Here is a 20,730-nt window from a genome sequence, read left to right as displayed (position 1 = left end):
TCTGGTTCCATGGGTTTTACTTCCTAAATTGTGATGGTAGCAGTGATTTACTGGTTGTTATATAGTAACTACTACATTCTGAGTTTGCTGCCTTAGAGCCTCGACTAAAATTGACTTTTAAACTTGTTTGATCTTAGGTTCAAGTGCATGGCGTATCAATAGTACTGGGGGGTTCTGACTCGGCTACATGTACATTTCGTATGAGCTTGGTCAGTCAAAAACGGCTGCATCAAATTCAATGGTAGAAAATAAAAAAATAAAAAAACCATTCATTCGGTCGTTTCTTTGGTAATTGGTATGAGCTTGGCAATATTTTACACTCCCAGTGTTATATTATTTATTCAAGTTGAATAAACTTGCGTTGTGAGTGTATAATTCAAACTCGCGGCCAACATTTTATCATTTCGTTCGGTTGGATTTTTGCTAGTAAAATATTATTTCATTAAATCTTATATATTTTTTTTTCAATTGAAAAATTAAATTACATTACAAAATTACTAATAATAATCTTCAAAATTTATTAATATATTAAATATTCTATAATAAAAATCTGTTGAATTTTCATCAATTTTAAACCAAATACATCTTAAGAAAATCATTTGAAAAAAATATGATATATATTATATAAATTCAAACATAGTATTAAAAATCATTATAAAATTCAAATAATATACATATAAAACATAATATAAGTGTTAACATAGTTTGATTTAATTTCAAAGACATAAATTACAAACTGAATCAAACCGATCAGAGAAAAAAATCATTCAATTTTTTTTAAAAAGAATCAATTTCATTCAGTATTTAGTTTTTTTTAGCTGTTTTTAATTTTTATTTTGAATTAGTTTAGATGTGAATCCGGTTAATTGTGTATTGTTGATAAATCAAGTTTAAAAACAATACCAATAATACTTAAGAACTATGGTATTGTTTTCAAATTTAACCTGTCAAAAAAATATAGAAAGAAATGGGTAGATAGGAGATATCGTGACTAACTTTTTTTTAGTAAGACATTATAGAATGTAGGATTCATTTGTATTAATAGTTTAGATTTATATTTAGTGTAAGTTTTTAGACTTACATTTAGTAACAACAAATTCTATTTCTTTTTCTTTCTTTCTCTATGCCATATAACTTTCACTATATTTTATATAAACATTTTAAAATAAAATATAAAGCAAAAATATTTATAATTAGAATTGAAGAAAAAACTGAACTTTTTATAATCTAAACGTAAATGTAAATTTACATTAGAGTGAAGCAGTTACTGTTGTATAAATTTTCATTCAATGCTTTTTTTTATGTTGTTAAATAATATACTTAAGATAATCGATAAAGAACAAAAATAAATAAATATTTATTATATATTATAGAAAAACATAAAAAAATATCAACAACATAATTTTTATTCTCTTAATAAAAATATTTTTATTTTAAATTTCTTAATTACATGAATATTCTCGACTTAAAGTTATACACCGTGACTTTAAACCTAGTAATTTTTATTAGATGAAAACATGAATCCTAAAATATCAATTTTGACATGACTAGAATTGTTAAAATAGATCAAGAGCGTGAAAATATTAATAGAATTGTCAGAACATAGTAAGTCTCGCCTCTATATTTTCTTCTTGATCTCACTTTTACATATGTTTTAAGATGAATGCTAATTTTAATTTTTGTAGTGGCTATATGTCACCAGAGTATGCAATGCTTGGACAATTTTCTGAAAAATCAGATGTGTTTAGCTTTGGTGTCATGGTTCTTGAGATTATTACTGGAAAAAGGAGTATGAATGTTTATGAATCACACAATAGTGTAGAAGGCCTCATGGGTTATGTAAGTATAATAATCTAGAATTTTTAAATAATTATATATATATATATAATATAAAATCAAAATTGATTTTAGTATATATAAATGCTATGATATGCATATTAATTTTCCTTTTAAGAAAAACATACATATTAATTTTGATAAACTATCACAGGTTTGGAGACAATGGAAGGAACAAGAACCATTAAGCATCTTGTATTCAAACATAAAAGAAAGATATTCACAAATGGAAGTCCTTAGATGCATTCACATCGGTTTATTATGTGTTCAAGAAATTTTAAATGATAGGCCTACAATGACAATGGTTATTTCATATCTTAATAACCACTCACTTGAATTGCCATCTCCACAACAACCAGCATTTTTCTTACACAGACGTAGAATGGATCAAGAGATAGCTATACAACAAGAATCAAGTTTGAGTCACGCTACCAACGGTTCTGCAGTACTATTCTCTATCAATGTGTTTACGCTGAAATTTGGTAAACAACCGCTAGTCTAAGTTAATTGCTTGCGAGATCAACTAGTGAATCTCAGGAGCATGCCATTTGTGTGTTTGCATTAAATGTAAAGCCTTTAATGTTCATCGTTGCAACAAACATTTATTGGTTTGAGATTTGCAGAAAGTAAAGTTCTTTGAAAGAAACAAAATGTTGGAAGTAAATTGACAAGGGAAAGGTAAATTGCAGAATTTAAAGGATCAGCGAGTTCATTCGATCGAATGAACCATTTGAAAGACAGGAATTATAAAGTGAAACGTAAATTGCCTTGCACTTGAAATGTAAAGTTTACAGAAACTTAAAATGGTTCACAATCATACATTCTCCTTGCGTACTCGTTTCTCTCTGCGCTGGGTACTTTGAGTGTATAAGGATTTGTAGAAATGATTTGCGACCTTTCAATCTGACTAAAAAACTGCTATATATAGACATTCGAAAATAAACTGCCCTAACGGTCGAACACTATCATAATGCCAAGTGTCCTGCTACGTACACCTTGCATGCACATAACTGCTCCTTAGAACGGTTATCCATATTGCTCGAAGTCGAACTAATTTTGTGAAGTTTTGTCAGAAATTGCGCTAAGTCCAGAAATCTTGTTGCCTTGACTTCGATTCGATCATACGCCAGCTTGATTCGCCCAATGGTTCGAAGCCCTCTTTCTTGTCTTAGCCTTGTATTTTGTAAATACTTCCTTGAACCTGTGAATCCTTTCCAATAGAATCTTCTTTCTTTTCGATTCAACAGAATCTGACAAGATTCTTGCTCTTTAATACGCTTCAAAATTCAAGACAACATTTAATGCGTATTTAGAGCATATTTTTAGCTCATAAAAAATATGGGCTAACAAATTGCCCCTAAAAAATGTCTGCTTCGATTCGAGATCGAAGGAAGATGAGAAGTTGACATTTTTTCTCTTTCCTACCAGTTTTCCTGAAATGGCGTCATGATTGCACGTTTACTGTGTAATCGTCGCCTCGATCTCCCACTACCCATCATTAGTTCCACTTTTCTAGGCAGAGTGGGACACGTGTCACGCTGGGAAGTCGGAAGGGAAATCTGATTTGATTGATTTTTGACAATGATTATTATTATATTGTTTTTTTTTTTAAACTCCATAAATAGCGCAAAAAACTCCAGAAAACCCCTTCAGTTTCTTTGCTTCCAAAACCCTTCTTCTTCTAATTCGTATCTACTACCTCTTGCGAAACCTTTTATTTTCAGATATTCATATCAACTTGTTACTCCTTTCATCATCAACCTCACCGTATCTCTGAACTTTGCAACTGTTCTCCGTGAATCCAAGCTTTTACTCACTGATTCTACCAGTTACCAAACCCTTCGCAAGAATCATCCCTTTTCAGATTTCTTACGATGTCGCAAGGACAATCAGTTCCGTTTGCTGGGAAGTGGCAACACTTTACAGTCAGGAATGATGGAAAAAAGGTGGTCCCAGAACCACATGGTGACGCAGAACAGACAGAAACCTGGGAATCAGAGGTGATGATCCCTTTTGTAGTGGAAAGAACGACTTACGCTTTTGGTGGACCCCTGCCAGACAAAGCATCACTTTCGAGTAAAATGAATAAGGTACTTCCCTGCTACCAAACTTGTGAACCTAGGATTTTTGATAGTGAGCCTTACAACTTTAATTGCTTAAGCAAACCCAACAAACTCTTTCGATCCGCCCCGTCAATAGCCCATAGGGATTACCTGCCTTGGCTTGATCGAGTCGAACAAGCGTATGAGGATTTCTGGAAGACATATGGCATCTTTGATTTGATACAATTCTCTCGATCTGGTCCTGAATATCGACCAGAAATGCTGATAGTAGCCATGCACTTCTTCGAATCTTCTACCAACACCTTTCAGTTTAAGTGTGGGATGATGACCCCCACTCTCTTAGATGTGGCCGCCCTCACAGGCCTTAGGCCTAGCGGAGAAACTTACGACCCCACTAATTCTAGTGATAATATCAAGCTAGTATATAAGGAGAACACCTTTTCCAAATATATAGCTGAACACAAAGGACCGGTCGAAGAGGAGGTCTCTGATGAAGAGCACGTAGCCTTCTTAACCCTGTGGCTATCTCACTATGTCTTCTGCTCGAAATCCTTGCAAGTAGCCAAAAGATTTATTCCAATGGCATTACAAATTCATGAAGGTCAGAACTTTGGATTTGGACGCCTCTTGTTAGCAGTGCTATACGAATCGCTTGGTGAGGCATGCGATGATCTGAAGAAATCAAAGGATAGGTCTTCCTTCTTAGTGTCTGGGCCTATGTGGCTTCTCCAGTTGTGGCTTAATGCCACTTTTGAACAGGAAATGGGATTAATAATCCCACAAGATTATGCTGAAGAAGTTGCAAATCGCTCGATCGAAGGCCAGAGAGCACTTCGACTAACGCCCAAGACCTTGGATCCAAGCTCACAAAGGCTGTTCCTAAAGTATATGAGGATTTTCCTGAGCTTTGACAAGTTTCTTCCCCAACATGCTCCATTCATTAGTCGAGAGGTTGGCCCGGCCTGGTTCACTGACTATTTCCCTACTGTCGATCCGGACAATGAAGAAGAGGTGAACGAAATATGGTCATTTTACTTGAAACCACAGATCCTGTCTTGTCGTACAGGTGTTCAATCGAACTATTTAGGCCTGGTTGGGTACCAGCCTAATTTGGTTTCAAGACAATTTGGCCTCTCGCAAATTCGTCCTAAAAGCTTGTTCGAAGATCCTCAAGACGTCATAAGAGGGGCCAATCTTTCGGAAAAGACCTTCAAGAAGTATTTGAAGATTTCTCTTGATGAAAACTATGACTTGCATCCTTTTGAGTTCAACCATTCCCACTTCTGCACCATGGGGTTTGTTACCTGGTGGGAAAAATATTATTCGACCCGTTCGGTTGGAGACACCACTGCCATGATCTCCAGGCTTGAGAGTGGCTTTGCGCAACCAACGGTCGAGAATATTCGCTCAAGCCTTCAAGCTCGAGGTATTAACTTAATTTTGACTTTTTAAATTGATATGTATTTTTGCCTTTTCTAATATTATTACTTTCAGGCAAAGCACCCATGACGAAGAGGAATGCTGAAACGTCTCGAGCTGACGTGAGACCCAAGAAACCCACTGGGGTGAAAATCCAGGAAGGGAAACAAGAAGAGAAGGTAACTCTTCCGAACTTATCTTTTAATCTTAACGTCTTGCCTCATATTTCTTTATTTTTTCAGAGTCGAAAGAAAGATGATAGCACTGAGACTACCACGACTTCAAAACGCTCGAAGCATGCGGGCGTCGAATTAAACGAAGAGAAAGATGCAAGTTTTATTTCTAATGTCAATATTATAGCTTTCTTTCAAGTCTATATTCTGACATTTCTTTACCCTCGTAATGCAGGAAGAAGAGGAGAGACCTCTCATAAGAAAAAGAAAGTTACCTGCGACTTCGACCAAATCTGCTGACCAAACAGAGGCAGGCAATTCCCAGGCTCAAATGCCTAAGAAGAAAAAGAAGGTGAAGCAGGTCGAGCCTGAACCTTCTGTGGCTGTCGAGGGTGGTGAGCCAGCCAAGAAGAAAAAGAAAAAGACCAAGTCTTCAAAAGAACAAGGTGACAATCAACCTGTTGACGTCCAACCACCTTTGACCGATATTGGCGGCACTGAGGTAGAAGCTGCTCCTTCTGTTGCTAAGATGGGCAACCCTGTCGAGAAACCGAACTTACCACAAGAGCAACCTGTCGTCGAGGTATCATTCTCTTAATGTGATTTTAATCATGGCTTAAACGAAACCATTTGTTAAACTTTTTTCCATGACAATTCGAATCAGGTGCAACAAAATGTTTCTGCAGAAGAAATACCCTCATGGACGCGAACATCTCCCGCTCCTGAGGCGGATGCAGTGAATGTTGAGGAATGGGGTGAAGGTCAAGGCATTGGATCCAGTAGTCCTCATGGTTGGGCAGAGGTTGATGACCATCATGAGCCGAACCAGTCAGATAATACCATTCCTCATGAATCGAGTCAGAAAAGTTCATCTGAAGGAAACTTTTTCGATGAAGACGCCATAAAAGAGGCTGAAGCTGGAGGCTCAGACATTCATCCGGTGTCTTCAACATCTAAACTTTCCGCCAGCATAGGGGTCGCAGAAGATACATTCATTCAAATGCAAAATGAAGACCCTGCGGCAGCCCTTCGACTCCTGCTGAACACAAGTCAAGCCAATACCTCAAGTGACAAGATTCCCGGTGCTTCGACCCCATCTGAAGCTGAAATAAATTCTTCAGTACGCCAAGATTCTCTGCTTTTGAAGTTATCAACGGAATACGCACTGAAAGATGTGCTTAAATCCATTGAAGAGAACCCCTCTGCTGCCTTTGGGCACCTGAACTTTTTGAAGAAATTGCACAACCCTCTTACCTCTGATGAGACTCTAGGCAAAGTTATCCAAATCGAAGCCATCATTGACCAGTTTGCAAGTGCTGTGCAGAAAAAGCGCGAAAATGGCACAAGACTAGATGCCCAGAAACAGGCACATACCCTTCTGCTCGAGAAGGCTCGAGCTGCTCAACACGAAGTCGAACGTCTCACCAAAGAGGCGAAAGAAGGGTCTTCTGAGATCAAAGACTGTGATGATAACATCTCCTCCTGGGAGGCAACTATTACGGATCTGCTGTTTCATGTCGATGATCTAAGGCAGAAAATCGTGACAGAGCAGGCCAAACGCAAGGAACTCCAGGAGAAGGCTGCTAACTCGATCCAGAAACTGGTTGATGAAAAAAGGAGGGAAGGCCTGAAGGCCTTTAGCGCATCTCAGGCTGTAGCAGATGAGGCAAAGGTTTTGGAGAGTGCTGACCAGGTCTTAACTAAAGAGATGGCCTCCTTGAAAAAGCTGTATGGGGATTTGGTCAAGAATTTGTAGAACTTGTGATTTCTTTATTTCGAATTCTGTATTTCGATTCTACTTTTGATGTAATATTGACAAATGCCCTTTTGTGGCAATTTACTGTTATCGCCATTTTTATGTTTCCAATATTTCTCTTATTCTATGCTTATTTTAACTTCGAGCAGTGTTGGTTTATATTTTTTCAAATACTTACCATTTATACTCAAAGTACGTTTCTGAGGGGTTAGCTCCTCCAACTCATAAGCACCATTCGAATAGATCTGAATTATTTTAAATGGTCCTTCCCAATTTGGGGACCATTTGCCCAAGGCTCGATCCTTTCTATCCATGGGCAGGATAACTTTCCAAACTAAGTCTCCAATATTAAAAGTTTTTGACTTCACTTTCTTATTATAAGCCTTAGCAACTCTTTCTTTTTGTTTAGTCAAAACTTCTAATGCTCTTAATCTCTCCTCATCTAAATCAACCAATTCATCTGACATCATTTTCCAATAATGGTCGATTGGAATGTCCATTTGTTTTTGTACCCTGGCTGATTGCAAATGTATTTCGACCGGAAGTACAGCATCATGCCCATAAGTCAGTCGAAATGGGGTAGTATTAGTTGATTCCTTAGGAGAATTTCTACATGCCCATAGAACTTGATCTAACGTTTTATTCCAATTTCTTGGCTTTTGGGCAATGTGTTTTTTAATCAAGTTAATTACAATCTTATTGGCTGCTTCGACCTGACCATTTGCTTGCGCGTAATATGGTGTTGAGGTTAATAATCGAAAGCCAGTTTCTTGGGCAAATTCTTGCATTTTTCGTCCAGTAAAAACTGAACCTTGATCAGTGGTAATTGTTTCGGGAATACCATACCTATAAATAATATGATTTTGAATGAAACTAATTACTGCTTCCTGATCAACATTTGGCAAAGGGACTGCTTCGATCCATTTTGTAAAGTAATCGACACCAACTATGATATAACGCTGGTTCTTAGAAGAAGCAGACTTGATTTCACCAATTAGGTCCAAAGCCCATCCTCTGAAAGGCCAAGGTTTGATTATGGAGTGTAACTCACTAGCAGGTACATGCTGTATCCCTGCATGCTTTTGGCATTCCTGACAGCCTTTAGCAAATTCTATGCAGTCTTTTAACATAGAAGGCCAATACAAACCTTGTCGAAATAAAAGCCATTTCATTTTATGGCCTGCTTGATGTGATCCACAGGCCCCACTGTGAACATGGGAAACTGCCAAGTATGCTTCTGATTCACTTAGACATTTTAGCAACACTCCTTCTGCAGTCTTTTTAAACAAATCATTTCCCACAACCACGTAATTTAAAGCCCTATATTTGACCTTTCGAGCCACATTGCCTATTGGATTTTCCAAATATTCAACAATGGACTTTCTCCAATCATTATCTAACATATTGTCAATGGCCAAAATTTGAATTTTTTCCTGGAGATCATCCATGCTTTCATCTTCATTATTTTGTGGTGTACTTGCCCCCACAAGTTTTGGCATTGGCAATTTAGTGCTTAATGGCTCTGGTAACACCAGTTTATCTTTTATTTCGATCAACTGAGTTAACTTTTCTTTCGACATTTTGTACCCTGAAGCTATTTGGGCTAAATCATTTGCTTCTTGGTTTTCTAGTCGAGGTATATGTTCAATATTAATGTAATCAAAATGATTCAGAAGAGAACTTGCTATAACAAAATATTTTGCTAAGTGTTCTTTAACACATTTGTATTCTTGTGTTAATTGTCTCAACACTAATTCTGAATCACCCCTTATGTTAACATTTCTTGCCCCCAAGCTAATTAAAATTTCAAGGCCTGTAATTAGAGCCTCATACTCATCCTCATTATTAGAACAAAGCCCTTTGATTTTATATTTGAATTTAGTTGGAATTTTATTGGGGGATATTATTAAAACTCCAATTCCAGTTCCATGTTTGTGTTTCGAACCATCGAAATACAAAATCCAAGGCTCTGTATCGACATAGTCTTGCGGCATTTCGATCACTGAGTGATCTACAATAAAATCTGCCACAATTTGACCCTTAACAGATTTCAAAGGCTTGTACGTTAAAGAATATTCTGTTAATGCTAAAGCCCATTTTCCAATTCTACTGTGTAAAATAGGTTTTGACAACATGTGCTTAATAATATCATAATGAGAATACACATAAACATCAACAGGCTTTATATATTGCTTAAGTTTCGTACAAGAGAAATACAAACAAAGACAAAGTTTTTCTATGGCAGTATATCTAGTTTCTGCATCATTTAGTACACGACTAAGATAATAAATTGCATGCTCTACGCCATCATCATCTTCCTGAGCCAACATGCTACCAATGGTCTTATCAGACGCAGCAATATACAACTTCATAGTTTTGTTTCGACTAGGAGGCATTAACACAGGAGGCTTGATCAGATACTCTTTAATTTCATCGAAAGCCTTTTGATGCTCTTCATCCCATTTGAATGGTTCATCTTTCTTGAGTCGAAGTAATGGCGAAAAAGTTTGAGCTTTGCCACTTAGATTCGAGATGAATCGCCTCAAGAAGTTGATTTTTCCTAGCAAAGACTGAAGCTGTTTTTTGGTCGAAGGAGGCTTCGTCTCAAGAATAGCCTTTGTCTTGTTTTGATTTATCTCAATGCCTTTTTTATGCACCACAAAACCAAGGAAATCTCCTGCATGCACACAAAAAGCACACTTTAATGGATTCATTTTTAATCCATGTTTCCTCATTCGTTCGAAAGATTGCCTAAGGTAATCCAAATGGCTATCTTTAGAGGAGGATTTGATGATTATATCATCAATATAAACTTGCATAAATGTGTCAATAAAATCATGAAACATGGAATTCATGGCCCTTTGATAAGTGGCCCCAGCATTTTTCAACCCAAAGGGCATAACTACCCATTCATAAGTGCCTAAAGCACCAGGGCATCGAAATGTTGTTTTTGACACATCACTTTCAGTAATAAATATTTGGTTATAACCAGAATAACCATCTAACATGCTTAAAAATTCGAAGCCAGCTGCTGAATCTACCAACATTTCTGCTATTGGCATAGCATATTCATCTTTAGGTGTAGCATTATTTAAATCCCTAAAATCTATGCATACTCTAAGAGTTCCATTCTTTTTAATGACAGGGACTATATTTGCTAACCATTCGACATACCTGGCAGATCTGATGAATTTACTCCTCAGCAGCCTTTCGATCTCTTCCTTAATCTTGGACATGATTTCTGGTGCGAATCTTCTTGGTAGTTGTTTTACTGGTCTTTTTCCCTCCTTAATAGGTAATTTCAGTTCGACCATTTCCCTGCTTAACCCAGGCATTTCGTTGTAATCCCAAGCAAAGCAGTCTTTAAATTCTCTAAGAAGAGGCACCAGCTTTTCTTTTAGACTTGAGGTGATATTGGCACTGATATAGGTTGGCCTTTTTATCGAGCCATCTCCAATGTCGATCTCCTCCAAAGGATCTTGAGCCTGCATCTTTGGCGCCTCACTTATGGGATTTTTTTCAAAACCCAGTGGCTCATCATCATAAATGCAGTCTAGTCTTCGATCCTTTGTTTCTTTGTTTTCATGATCTTCGATCTTGGCTTCAACTGCCATATTTTGTTGGAATTCAGCCTCAAGGGCCGTATTTAGTCTATTTTCGGCCATATAAGCCGTAATTCTGGCCCATGCAGTGGCCTCAGGCATATTAATCTTCATATATATTCCACCCAGTTGGTGGAATGACTCCATCTTCAGAGGAAACAGCATCAATTTCTTCCCTCTCCCATATAAACCCATGGGTAGGATGGAGTTTGACAGAGTGGATAACATTGTCACTTGGCCCGAAAGCAGTCTCCTTGTCACCACAAGGTGCTATGTTAGCCAAATTTTTGTCAAAGGTTTGTGAAGTAACATTGTCAACCTCTGACTTATAGAAGCTTTGATCTGCCTCTATATTTTCAACAATCCCATCTTCCCTCCAGATAATGAGTTTCTGGTGGAGAGTAGATGGTACAGCCCCAACTCCATGGATCCATTCCCTTCCTAATAGCAAGTTAAAATTAGCCTTGGACTGTATCACCAGGAACAGAGTTGGTCGAACTATACTGCCTACAGCAACATCTACTTGAATGGCTCCCAAAGAATAGCCAGTTTTGCCCTCATAATTAGAGAGCACAATGTTGTGGGCAGATAGATCAGTGTCATGTTTCCCGATCTTGTAGAGCATAGATCGAGGCATTAAGTTGACAGCTGCTCCTCCATCTATGAGCACTTTGTTGATTCCAACATTCTCAACTTTTGCCCTGATGAAAAGAGGTTTGAGATGACTTTTCATCCCAAGATCTGGCTTTTCGAAAAAAGCTAATTGTTCTTCCACGCAGCCATTGTTCATAACATAGTAGCACACTGGCTTTGGGTCAGCCATATCAAAATGATCGAACTCACCTTCGATCTCAGTAACCTCAGACTGGACATCATATTCAGATGGCAAGATAGATACCACACAGATGACATCAAAGTCTGGTTCAGAATCCAGTAAATCCTCATCCTCCATCTTATCTTCATCCACTGGAGGAAAGAGTCTCTCTTTTACTGGCCTCCTAGACACTTCTTTATACTGGCCCGTTTGCAGATTCTGTTGGGCCAATTTCTTCTGACGCTGGAACCTGCGCCATTGGGTCCTCGTCATAGGATTCTTACCTTTGTAATTGTTCCTATAAGAGTACCTATTAGCCTCCTGTGGGCCAATTTGCTTCGTTCCACTCGAACCACCTACTTCCATGGCCCCTTTGTTGAACCTTATGAGTCCCTGGTGCATCCATTTTTCGACCGGAACTGAACCAGGAGGAGCGAAAGTATTCCTTCGACCAGACTTCTGATTACTGTTCGACTGCACCATAACCCTTTTGCCTTTATCGAAACGTTGGTTCTGCTTTGCCCCCCTGTTAACAACTTGGTATTTTTTGAGGCCTTCAGTAGCCTCCCTGTCACATACTGCACTGCAGCGAGGGCAGAGCATCACACTCTTGCTTTCGAGTTTGCATCTGTTCAAGAAATCAATTAGATCCTCCTCAGCCTGAGGATACACAACCTTCATTTGTTCGTTGTAATCCTCTTCAGATATGCCCTGAACTTGCACCTGAGACACCTCCATTGCTTCGACCATCATTATTTCTTGGGGCTCTGCATAGAGAGTTTCAGCAGCTTTGGATGTTTCAGCATTTGCCTAGGCAACCTTTGGTTTCTCACCAAATTTGAGCCTCCCTTCGTTGAGAGCCTTTTGAACCAAATCCCTGAAAAGAACACAACGTGAGGTTTTATGACCAAGGAAATTATGAAATTTACAATAACCCCTTTTCTTCTGTTGTTCGATTGGGGGTACTTTCAAGCCCTTAGGAACAACAATTTGGCCATCTGTGACTAATAAATCAAATATTTCATCACATTTAGTTATGTCAAATGTATAAGTTTTAGACACAAATTTATCATTTTTAGGTTCAACAGGGTTTTTTCCATTGGAAGGTCTAAGGAGTTTACAGACATAAGGAGGTCCAGGTTTTAATTCTGCTAAATCAACCTCATTGTCTTCGATATCTTCATAAATAATATCGAACTCCTGGTCACTGTCATTGGTTTCGACATATGCAACCTTTTCCCTATTGTGGAACTTAGAATTTCTAGCCTTTTCAGCCTTCAATCGTTCGAGTTGTCGAACTCTATCAGCCAATTGAGCCATATCCCTTAAATACTGGGTATCTAATTTCTTTCTAATCGAATAGTCTAGGCCACCAGCAGCCATTTCGACTAATTCATGTTCAGGGACTTGGGTGAAACACCTTGCCTTTAAGAGTCTGAATCTGTTCAAATAATCATCAATTGATTCAGGTGCCTTACGTCGAACGCTGGCTAACTCTTTAAGGCTTATCTTAGACTGTCCCATATAGAATTGCTCATGGAAAATCCTCTCCAATTGGTTCCAATTATGTATGGAATGAGGAAGAAGGGTTGTAAACCATGTAAAAGCATTTTTAGTTAAGGAATTAGGGAAATATTTCATTCTTAAATTTTCATTATTAGCCAAGTCCCCTGCCTCGACCAAATATCTAGCAACGTGTTCGACAGTGGACTCATTTGTCTCCCCTGCAAACTTAGTAAACTTAGGGATTTTCACACCCCTTGGTAATTCTGTCTGCACCACATACTCAGATAATGGAGACACAAAATTGGGCCTGTGTAAGCCCAAGTTCAAACCATTCTGTGCTAGAATTGTTTCGACCATTTGGGCCAGGTTATTCTGCCTATCGAAACGGTTTTGTTGAACATTCCCTATTACTTCCTCAGCATTTTGGTTTCTATTTACCAAAACTATACCAGGGTTTGGTTCGACCTGCTGGGCTGGTGGCTCTATGCGTGCCACTGGTTGTGGTGCTTGAGCCATTTGCATCCCTGGGTTGTTAGGCATCTGTATCTCTTGGACAGGCGCCTGTATTTGGATCTGTCGAATTGGTTGTTGCTGTATGGGTGGTGCCCCAAAAAAGTCAGCAATTCGACTCATTTGATTTGTTAACATTTGGTAACTGTCATTTGTATTTTGAATTAAGGGGTTAATGACAGTTCCTATTTGTTGTGTTAACATATTAACCATATCATGGTTACTTTCATCCATTTGTTGTCTGAGTGACAAAACAGATGTATTGGTTAAATTTTGAGGAATTACCCTACCTTGATTGCCCGCTACAGACCCTGATGGAGAGAACATATTAAGATTCTCTACATTTGGTTGGGAGTTTTGCAGCCCTGCCATCAAAGATGTAGGCATGCCATATAGAGGGTTTTGAAGCGGTCGAAAGGGACTTCCACCGGGATTCCCTGAATTGGGGTTATTCCATGGGGCAAAAGCAGACGCTGACGTTGTCGAACTTGCCAACGTCATATTGGTCATGGGAGAAGTTACCCTTGTCTGATTCATAACCATCGAAGCGGTTGAACTTATCGTGCCAGCAGTTTGGTCAGGAATTGCTCCTATGCCAGAATTTATATTGGCATTACTGGCAGATGTTTGTGTTGGTTGCCCCTCCATATTTGGAAGGTCATTGTTTTGATTATTTGGGGGTGGTCTAGCCATCCTTGTACGAGTTTTAAATTCCGTTAAGTGTGGAACAGATTTCCCACTTCTTAAATGCATACAAGATCAAAACAATTAAGAGTACAATAAACCAACAACACTGAATAAAACTTTAATAATAATTTAAAGCAGAAACACACAATTGACTGTCCCACTGGGCGTGCCAATTTGTTTACGCTGAAATTTGGTAAACAACCGCTAGTCTAAGTTAATTGCTTGCGAGATCAACTAGTGAATCTCAGGAGCATGCCATTTGTGTGTTTGCATTAAATGTAAAGCCTTTAATGTTCATCGTTGCAACAAACATTTATTGGTTTGAGATTTGCAGAAAGTAAAGTTCTTTGAAAGAAACGAAATGTTGGAAGTAAATTGACAAGGGAAAGGTAAATTGCAGAATTTAAAGGATCAGCGAGTTCATTCGATCGAATGAACCATTTGAAAGACAGGAATTATAAAGTGAAACGTAAATTGCCTTGCACTTGAAATGTAAAGTTTACAGAAACTTAAAATGGTTCACAATCATACATTCTCCTTGCGTACTCGTTTCTCTCTGCGCTGGGTACTTTGAGTGTATAAGGATTTGTAGAAATGATTTGCGACCTTTCAATCTGACTAAAAAACTGCTATATATAGACATTCGAAAATAAACTGCCCTAACGGTCGAACACTATCCTAATGCCAAGTGTCCTGCTACGTACACCTTGCATGCACATAACTGCTCCTTAGAACGGTTATCCATATTGCTCGAAGTCGAACTAATTTTGTGAAGTTTTGTCAGAAATTGCGCTAAGTCCAGAAATCTTGTTGCCTTGACTTCGATTCGATCATACGCCAGCTTGATTCGCCCAATGGTTCGAAGCCCTCTTTCTTGTCTTAGCCTTGTATTTTGTAAATATTTCCTTGAACCTGTGAATCCTTTCCAATAGAATCTTCTTTCTTTTCGATTCAACAGAATCTGACAAGATTCTTGCTCTTTAATACGCTTCAAAATTCAAGACAACATTTAATGCGTATTTAGAGCATATTTTTAGCTCATCAAAAATATGGGCTAACACAATGAGATGTCTACTAGTAATTTTTATCCTCGATAATTAATTGATGATTTAGTATTTGATAGCATTGTCTAGGTTTTTTTTTTCAAATGTATTATAAACTTTCATTTGGCACTTATGTTAGTAGACTCCTTCCCAGAGTTTCCACTTTTTTTGGTAGGACCTCCATTTCGAATGGTGGCTACTAGTATTTGGTTATTTTGGCTAGTTTTTGGTTTGACTTCAATATAATGCAACTCTAAGAAGATAAAAAATGAGGGGACAAAGGAGATACATGTGTAATTAGAATAAACTTCAAAAGAATATTATTATAATTTGTTTTTTTGATATTTTTTCTAATTAAATCATTTGCATGAGTGGATGCTTACTTAACAGAAGAAGAAGCTGTATGCTTATCGGATTTTTCCACAAAATTTATCAAAGCTAATGATTGATGTTGACATCCCCTTCTTTTATTATTTTCCCCCCTTGATGTTATTTTCTCTATCAATATCAATGTTTGATGTTTTAATGGTAAATTGTTTTATTCATTATTCATATTATGTATTTAGCAACAACAATTCCAGCCACGTCACATAAAGATGAAGATCGAGCTACAATCTTTATTGTCTTGGCCACTCACTATTGATAAAGAGTTGAGAAGCCAGACAAAATCTCAAAAAGCTCCCCAGTATACCTCTGGAGCTGAGAAGTAAACAAGTATTTTAATTTTAGAAAATCAAAAATCTATTTTTAATAATAGTAGTTATCAAATTAATTAAACAATTCCAGGATTCTCATTCTTTATTCTTTAATTTGAGCCAGCATCAAATATCTTGCTTTCTCTCTAAGGGTGAAGCTCATGTTTTCTTGAAGCACTTATGAAGATTTTTTTTTTCTCTTCTTTAATCTTTGTTGTCTTTAGAAGGATGTTAAGGATAGGAGGAGGATGTTAATGGTGAACCTCCTCTCGAGCATTTTTATGTAACCTATAGATATTTGATTTGAAGATTTTCACTAGAATTATATTTTTCTTTTATTTATGTTTTTTAATCTTTGTGTATTTAAATACACATAGTTTTCGGTGGAATCGTTTTCTTTTGCAAATCGCGTGGAATAATGCACCCGTAAGAATGCTTGTTTCCACAAATTAGTAGTAGATATCCAAATGACCCTTTTCACTCTTTGTCTTCTTTGAGCAACCGCGTTTGAGAAAACAAGGAACCATCCCAAGAAAACAGTTCCAACTCACCTGTATGTTAAAAAGGAACAAAATGAGAAATTATTCTTGAGTTGTTTTTATTTTTTTGTTTTTTAAAATACTTGTTAAGAAAATAATTTTCAAATTTTGATAGATTTTGAGAAAAAAATTATTTGGTAAGTAGTGTAAATTTTTTTTTGGAAAACAATTTCTAAAATTAACCAAAAAGTTTTTTTTAAAAAAAATAAAATCAAACAAGTCCATAATCTTTTCTTTTTCCACTTTTTTATTCATGGGCCAGATAACTTCCACTGGAGGGAGAAGTCCAGAGTTCTAAAAGGTTTTTTTAGCTTATCTTTTATTTCTTAAAAAAAATAAAAACAAAATAAGCATAAGAAAATAAATAAAAAATTATACTACAAATTTAGAAAATAAAACAGATAACATCTTTGATTCTAAAGTTTATTTATTTAGAGATAAAATGGGTTAAAATTTATAAAAAGTGGCTAACAATTCCCCCAAAAAATAGATAATCTAAAGAATTATTAAAAATAGAAAATCAAGATTAAAAGTTAGTTCTCATAACTTGTATCCTGCACAAGTATTATAATCTACAAAAAAATTATATGAATATGATTTTAATGTATTTCTTAATAATTTTTAATTTTATATAAACATATGTTAGTATATATATTCTCATACATGCCTTGTTTAATTTTAATTTAAATAAAGATGTATTTTTTAATAAACATTATCTTTATAAATATATTTAAAATTATATATAACTTATATACATATAAATATTTTTAATAATGATAAATAATATTTTAAATTGCATTTTGTAATTATTAATTTTTTCTATTGAAAATATGTCTCCATAAAAGAAAGAAATAACTATTACTAATTTAAAAGAAAAGAAAATAGATTTATTAATAATGAACATATATTACTGTAAAAAAATCACACAATGAATATAAAAATATGATGTTGACGATTACGTAATAATGCTTTATATACGTAACAGAGAAATAAAAAAAAGGTAAGATTGCCAAAATTAACATGAAATTTCATTTCCATTGTGCTATGCTGGCTAATTTAACATTCACAATTCCACAATTGACAGGAAAAATCGAAGGCTGGGAATACATCATTTTTTTCCCAAAAAAAAAAATAAAATTGACACAGCAACGCTGATGAAGAAGCTAGATTCAGTTGTTTATTTGACTAAGCCTTCCATACTCATACTTCAAGTCAACATGCGTATTAAACAGTTCATACGGGCACGCCATCGCGACTGTTTAAAACAATTAAGAGACTCAGCGCTCATAACTAACTTACACTAAAACGTTTATTAACTCATAGACGTACTGGTTGATTCAGGAAGGATGAGTTCAGTTTATGAATTAGTATTATTGCTTTTATTTTGTGGCCTTATGCCACTTGTCTTGGCGGCTGGGAACCAAGCAGAGTGTCCACCTTCGTTTCCATGTGGATATCTTGACAATATCAGTTTCCCATTCACTCTAACTGAACGCCCCGACTGTGGCTTATTGCCCATTAGCAATTGTGATGATCTACTTAAGCCCAAAATGATCCAATTACACAAAAAGGGAGTATCGTTTCAGCTTGTACGTGTTGCTCAGCTTTTCAGTAGTCCTACTACTCCTCTCACAACTTTTCAATTTAGAGACACAAATCTCTATGACCTTCTGCAGAACGAAAGTTGTGAAGCTTTCAGAAACAATTATACTCTTCCTTTTCCTCACAGCTTTCACTTTGCTTCTTTTCATCTCCAATACAACACAACTCTGTTCAGGTGCAACCGCAGCCTCCATGTCAGCCCTCCCACAAGCATGCATAATTATACAAAGTGCGCTGATTACGATCTCTACTACAATAACACCTCCTACAATAACATCTCCAGAGCTGCAGATGCGTCTTTGAGAGCATGTACAAAGGTCCTGCTTCCAATTAAAGACGCGCCTGACGCTAACAACCCATTCACATTCGCAACTGCAGATATCTTGACTAAAGTAGAATTAACTGGTGAATGTGCAGATTGCCACTATCGCAGAGGAGGGCAGTGTCAACTTGACAGCAGAGAGATATTTTTTTGTGCCACTGCCAATAGTACCTGTACGCTTTCTTATGCAATTCTTAATTCATAAAAAAAATAGCCACAAAAAGTCTGTGTTATCAAATGTTACAGTGATGAATGTGCAGATTGTCACCATCTCCAAGGAGGGCGGTGTCAATGGTATAATAAAACAAAAAACCCTGGAAACACAAGCACCCATGAATTTTATCTGCTTTTCACATTATAGGTTCTTAAATGTTTCCTTCACAATTTCTGAAACATTGTCTGTAAACTGCTCCAAGCCCAGTTCCTTCTCAAACAGCCCCAGAGAAATGACATTGATGTGTCTAATATTAGTTCTCTCTTAGTCTCAAAATTTCAAATTTAGTGTTTACTATACTTGGATGGCAAGATCTGAGATGCTTTCATAGATTGTCTACTGCTTAATATTACTATTTACTAGCATGCCATATTTTTCTCTGCATAACTTTATCTTCACGTTGTGTTGTTTGCTAATTTTTCTTCTTCTAATTGTTGCAGTTACGATAATAGGCCTTGTAGTAGTGGTGGCATTAGTAGCTGTAGTTCTGCTGATGGTCTTGGCTTGCAGCTTTAGAAAAAAGATCTTTTGCATGGAGAATCCAACCCATCGGATAATTGAAGGGTTTTTGAAGGAACATGGACCCCTTCCTACAACTAGGTACAGTTATTCAGAGGTTAAGAAAATGACCAATTCTTTTAGAAACAAATTAGGCCAAGGGGGATTTGGTAGTGTATACAAAGGGAAGTTACATGATGGTCAAGTTGTTGCGGTGAAGATTTTAAATAAATCAGAGGGCAACGGAGAAGAATTCTTCAATGAAGTTGCAAGTATTAGTAAGACTTCACATGTTAACATTGTTAGACTTTTGGGATTTTGTTTAGATAGTTCTAAACAGGCTCTAATATACGAGTTTATGCCTAATGGATCTCTTGACAAGTTTATATATGAAGAGAAAAATCCACCAGGGGTTGCTCGCCAATTGGATTGCAAACTATTGTATGATATTGCAATTGGCATTGCTCGTGGATTAGAGTACTTACACAGAGGTTGCAACACTAGAATCTTGCATTTTGACATAAAACCTCACAACATACTACTAGATGAGGATTTCAGCCCAAAAATTTCAGATTTTGGACTTGCAAAACTATGTCCGAGAAAAGAAAGTGTCGTATCAATATTGGGTGCAAGGGGAACCGCAGGTTATATTGCTCCAGAAGTTTTTTCCAGGAATTTTGGTGCAGTATCTCATAAGTCAGATGTCTACAGTTATGGGATAATGGTCCTAGAAATGGTCGGAATGAGATATAATTCTAAGGCTGAAGTAAACTGCTCGAGTGAAATATATTTTCCTCATTGGATTTACACTCATCTTGAATCAGATCAGGAACTTGGTTTACAAAATATAAGAAATGAAAGTGATGACAAAATGGTGAGAAAGATGACAATAGTGGGCTTATGGTGTATACAAACTTACCCTCCAACTCGACCAGCCATAAGTAGAGTGGTGGAAATGCTAGAAAGTGAAGTTGAGTTATTGCAAATTCCACCTAAACCTACTTTTTCTTCTTCTGCAACCCCTCCAGCCCATTTTTCAAGTGAGACAAATGATAATGTAATTAATGAGAATACTAGTGTGTAGTCTATGTTGTAGTACATTGCATTCATAACTAGTATATTTTGCTTTTAGTTTAACCTCATAAATTGCTGTGTAAATGTATTGTAACGTGTAAGGCCACTTCAGAAGACTTCATAACTACCCATTTATTGACTTAATATTTGCTTTTGAGAGGTGTGTAGTCGCCTTGCTTCATAAACCCCTCCCCCTTCATTTTTTCTCTCTATATATTTTTCTAATGAAAATACTGCATGCTAGGAAAGGCATAAGTGTCACAAAATGTCTATTGTAGGAATGGACTAGTGAAGCTTTGAATAATACAAAGTGACATTCCATTAACATGAAACTACACTTGGGAAAAACCAACGAAGGAATCATGCACGATAAAATT

The 20,730-nt window shown here is 36.7% G+C and overlaps 2 protein-coding genes across 2 annotated transcripts; one reads left to right on the top strand and one right to left on the bottom strand.

The window, feature by feature from the left end:
• Positions 1 to 12,473: 12,473 nt before the first annotated feature.
• Positions 12,474 to 13,913, bottom strand: LOC114402099. The gene is made up of 2 exons (XM_028364628.1): positions 13,084 to 13,913; positions 12,474 to 12,987 (listed from the first exon to the last, which is right to left on the bottom strand). Exons 1-2 carry the CDS (start codon positions 13,911 to 13,913, stop codon positions 12,474 to 12,476), a joined length of 1,344 nt encoding a protein of 447 aa, XP_028220429.1.
• Positions 13,914 to 17,803: 3,890 nt separating this feature from the next.
• Positions 17,804 to 20,510, top strand: LOC114401521 (LEAF RUST 10 DISEASE-RESISTANCE LOCUS RECEPTOR-LIKE PROTEIN KINASE-like 2.4). Its single transcript, XM_028364040.1, has 2 exons — positions 17,804 to 18,740; positions 19,222 to 20,510. The coding sequence occupies exons 1-2, from the start codon at positions 17,990 to 17,992 to the stop codon at positions 20,361 to 20,363; spliced, it is 1,893 nt and encodes a 630-aa protein (XP_028219841.1). The 5' UTR covers positions 17,804 to 17,989; the 3' UTR covers positions 20,364 to 20,510.
• The last annotated feature ends 220 nt before the right edge of the window (positions 20,511 to 20,730 follow it).

The sequence above is a fragment of the Glycine soja genome, chromosome 20 (assembly GCF_004193775.1).
Source record: "Glycine soja cultivar W05 chromosome 20, ASM419377v2, whole genome shotgun sequence".
Lineage (NCBI taxonomy): Eukaryota > Viridiplantae > Streptophyta > Magnoliopsida > Fabales > Fabaceae > Glycine > Glycine soja.
Note: the sequence above shows the minus strand (reverse complement) of the source record. Positions and strands in the feature narration are given on the sequence as shown.

What these genes read in the sequence shown, in the direction of transcription:
- LOC114401521 (XM_028364040.1), top strand. Translation starts at nt 17,990, where the DNA reads ATGAGTTCAGTTTATGAATTAGTATTATTGCTTTTATTTTGTGGCCTT. An exon ending in TGCCACTGCCAATAGTACCT is followed by an intron (nt 18,741 to 19,221) that starts GTACGCTTTCTT and finishes TAATTGTTGCAG; the next exon opens with TTACGATAATAGGCCTTGTA.
- LOC114402099 (XM_028364628.1), bottom strand. Translation starts at nt 13,913, where the DNA reads ATGGATGAAAGTAACCATGATATGGTTAATATGTTAACACAACAAATA. An exon ending in TTCAGACTCTTAAAGGCAAG is followed by an intron (nt 12,988 to 13,083) that starts GTGTTTCACCCA and finishes CCAGTATTTAAG; the next exon opens with GGATATGGCTCAATTGGCTG.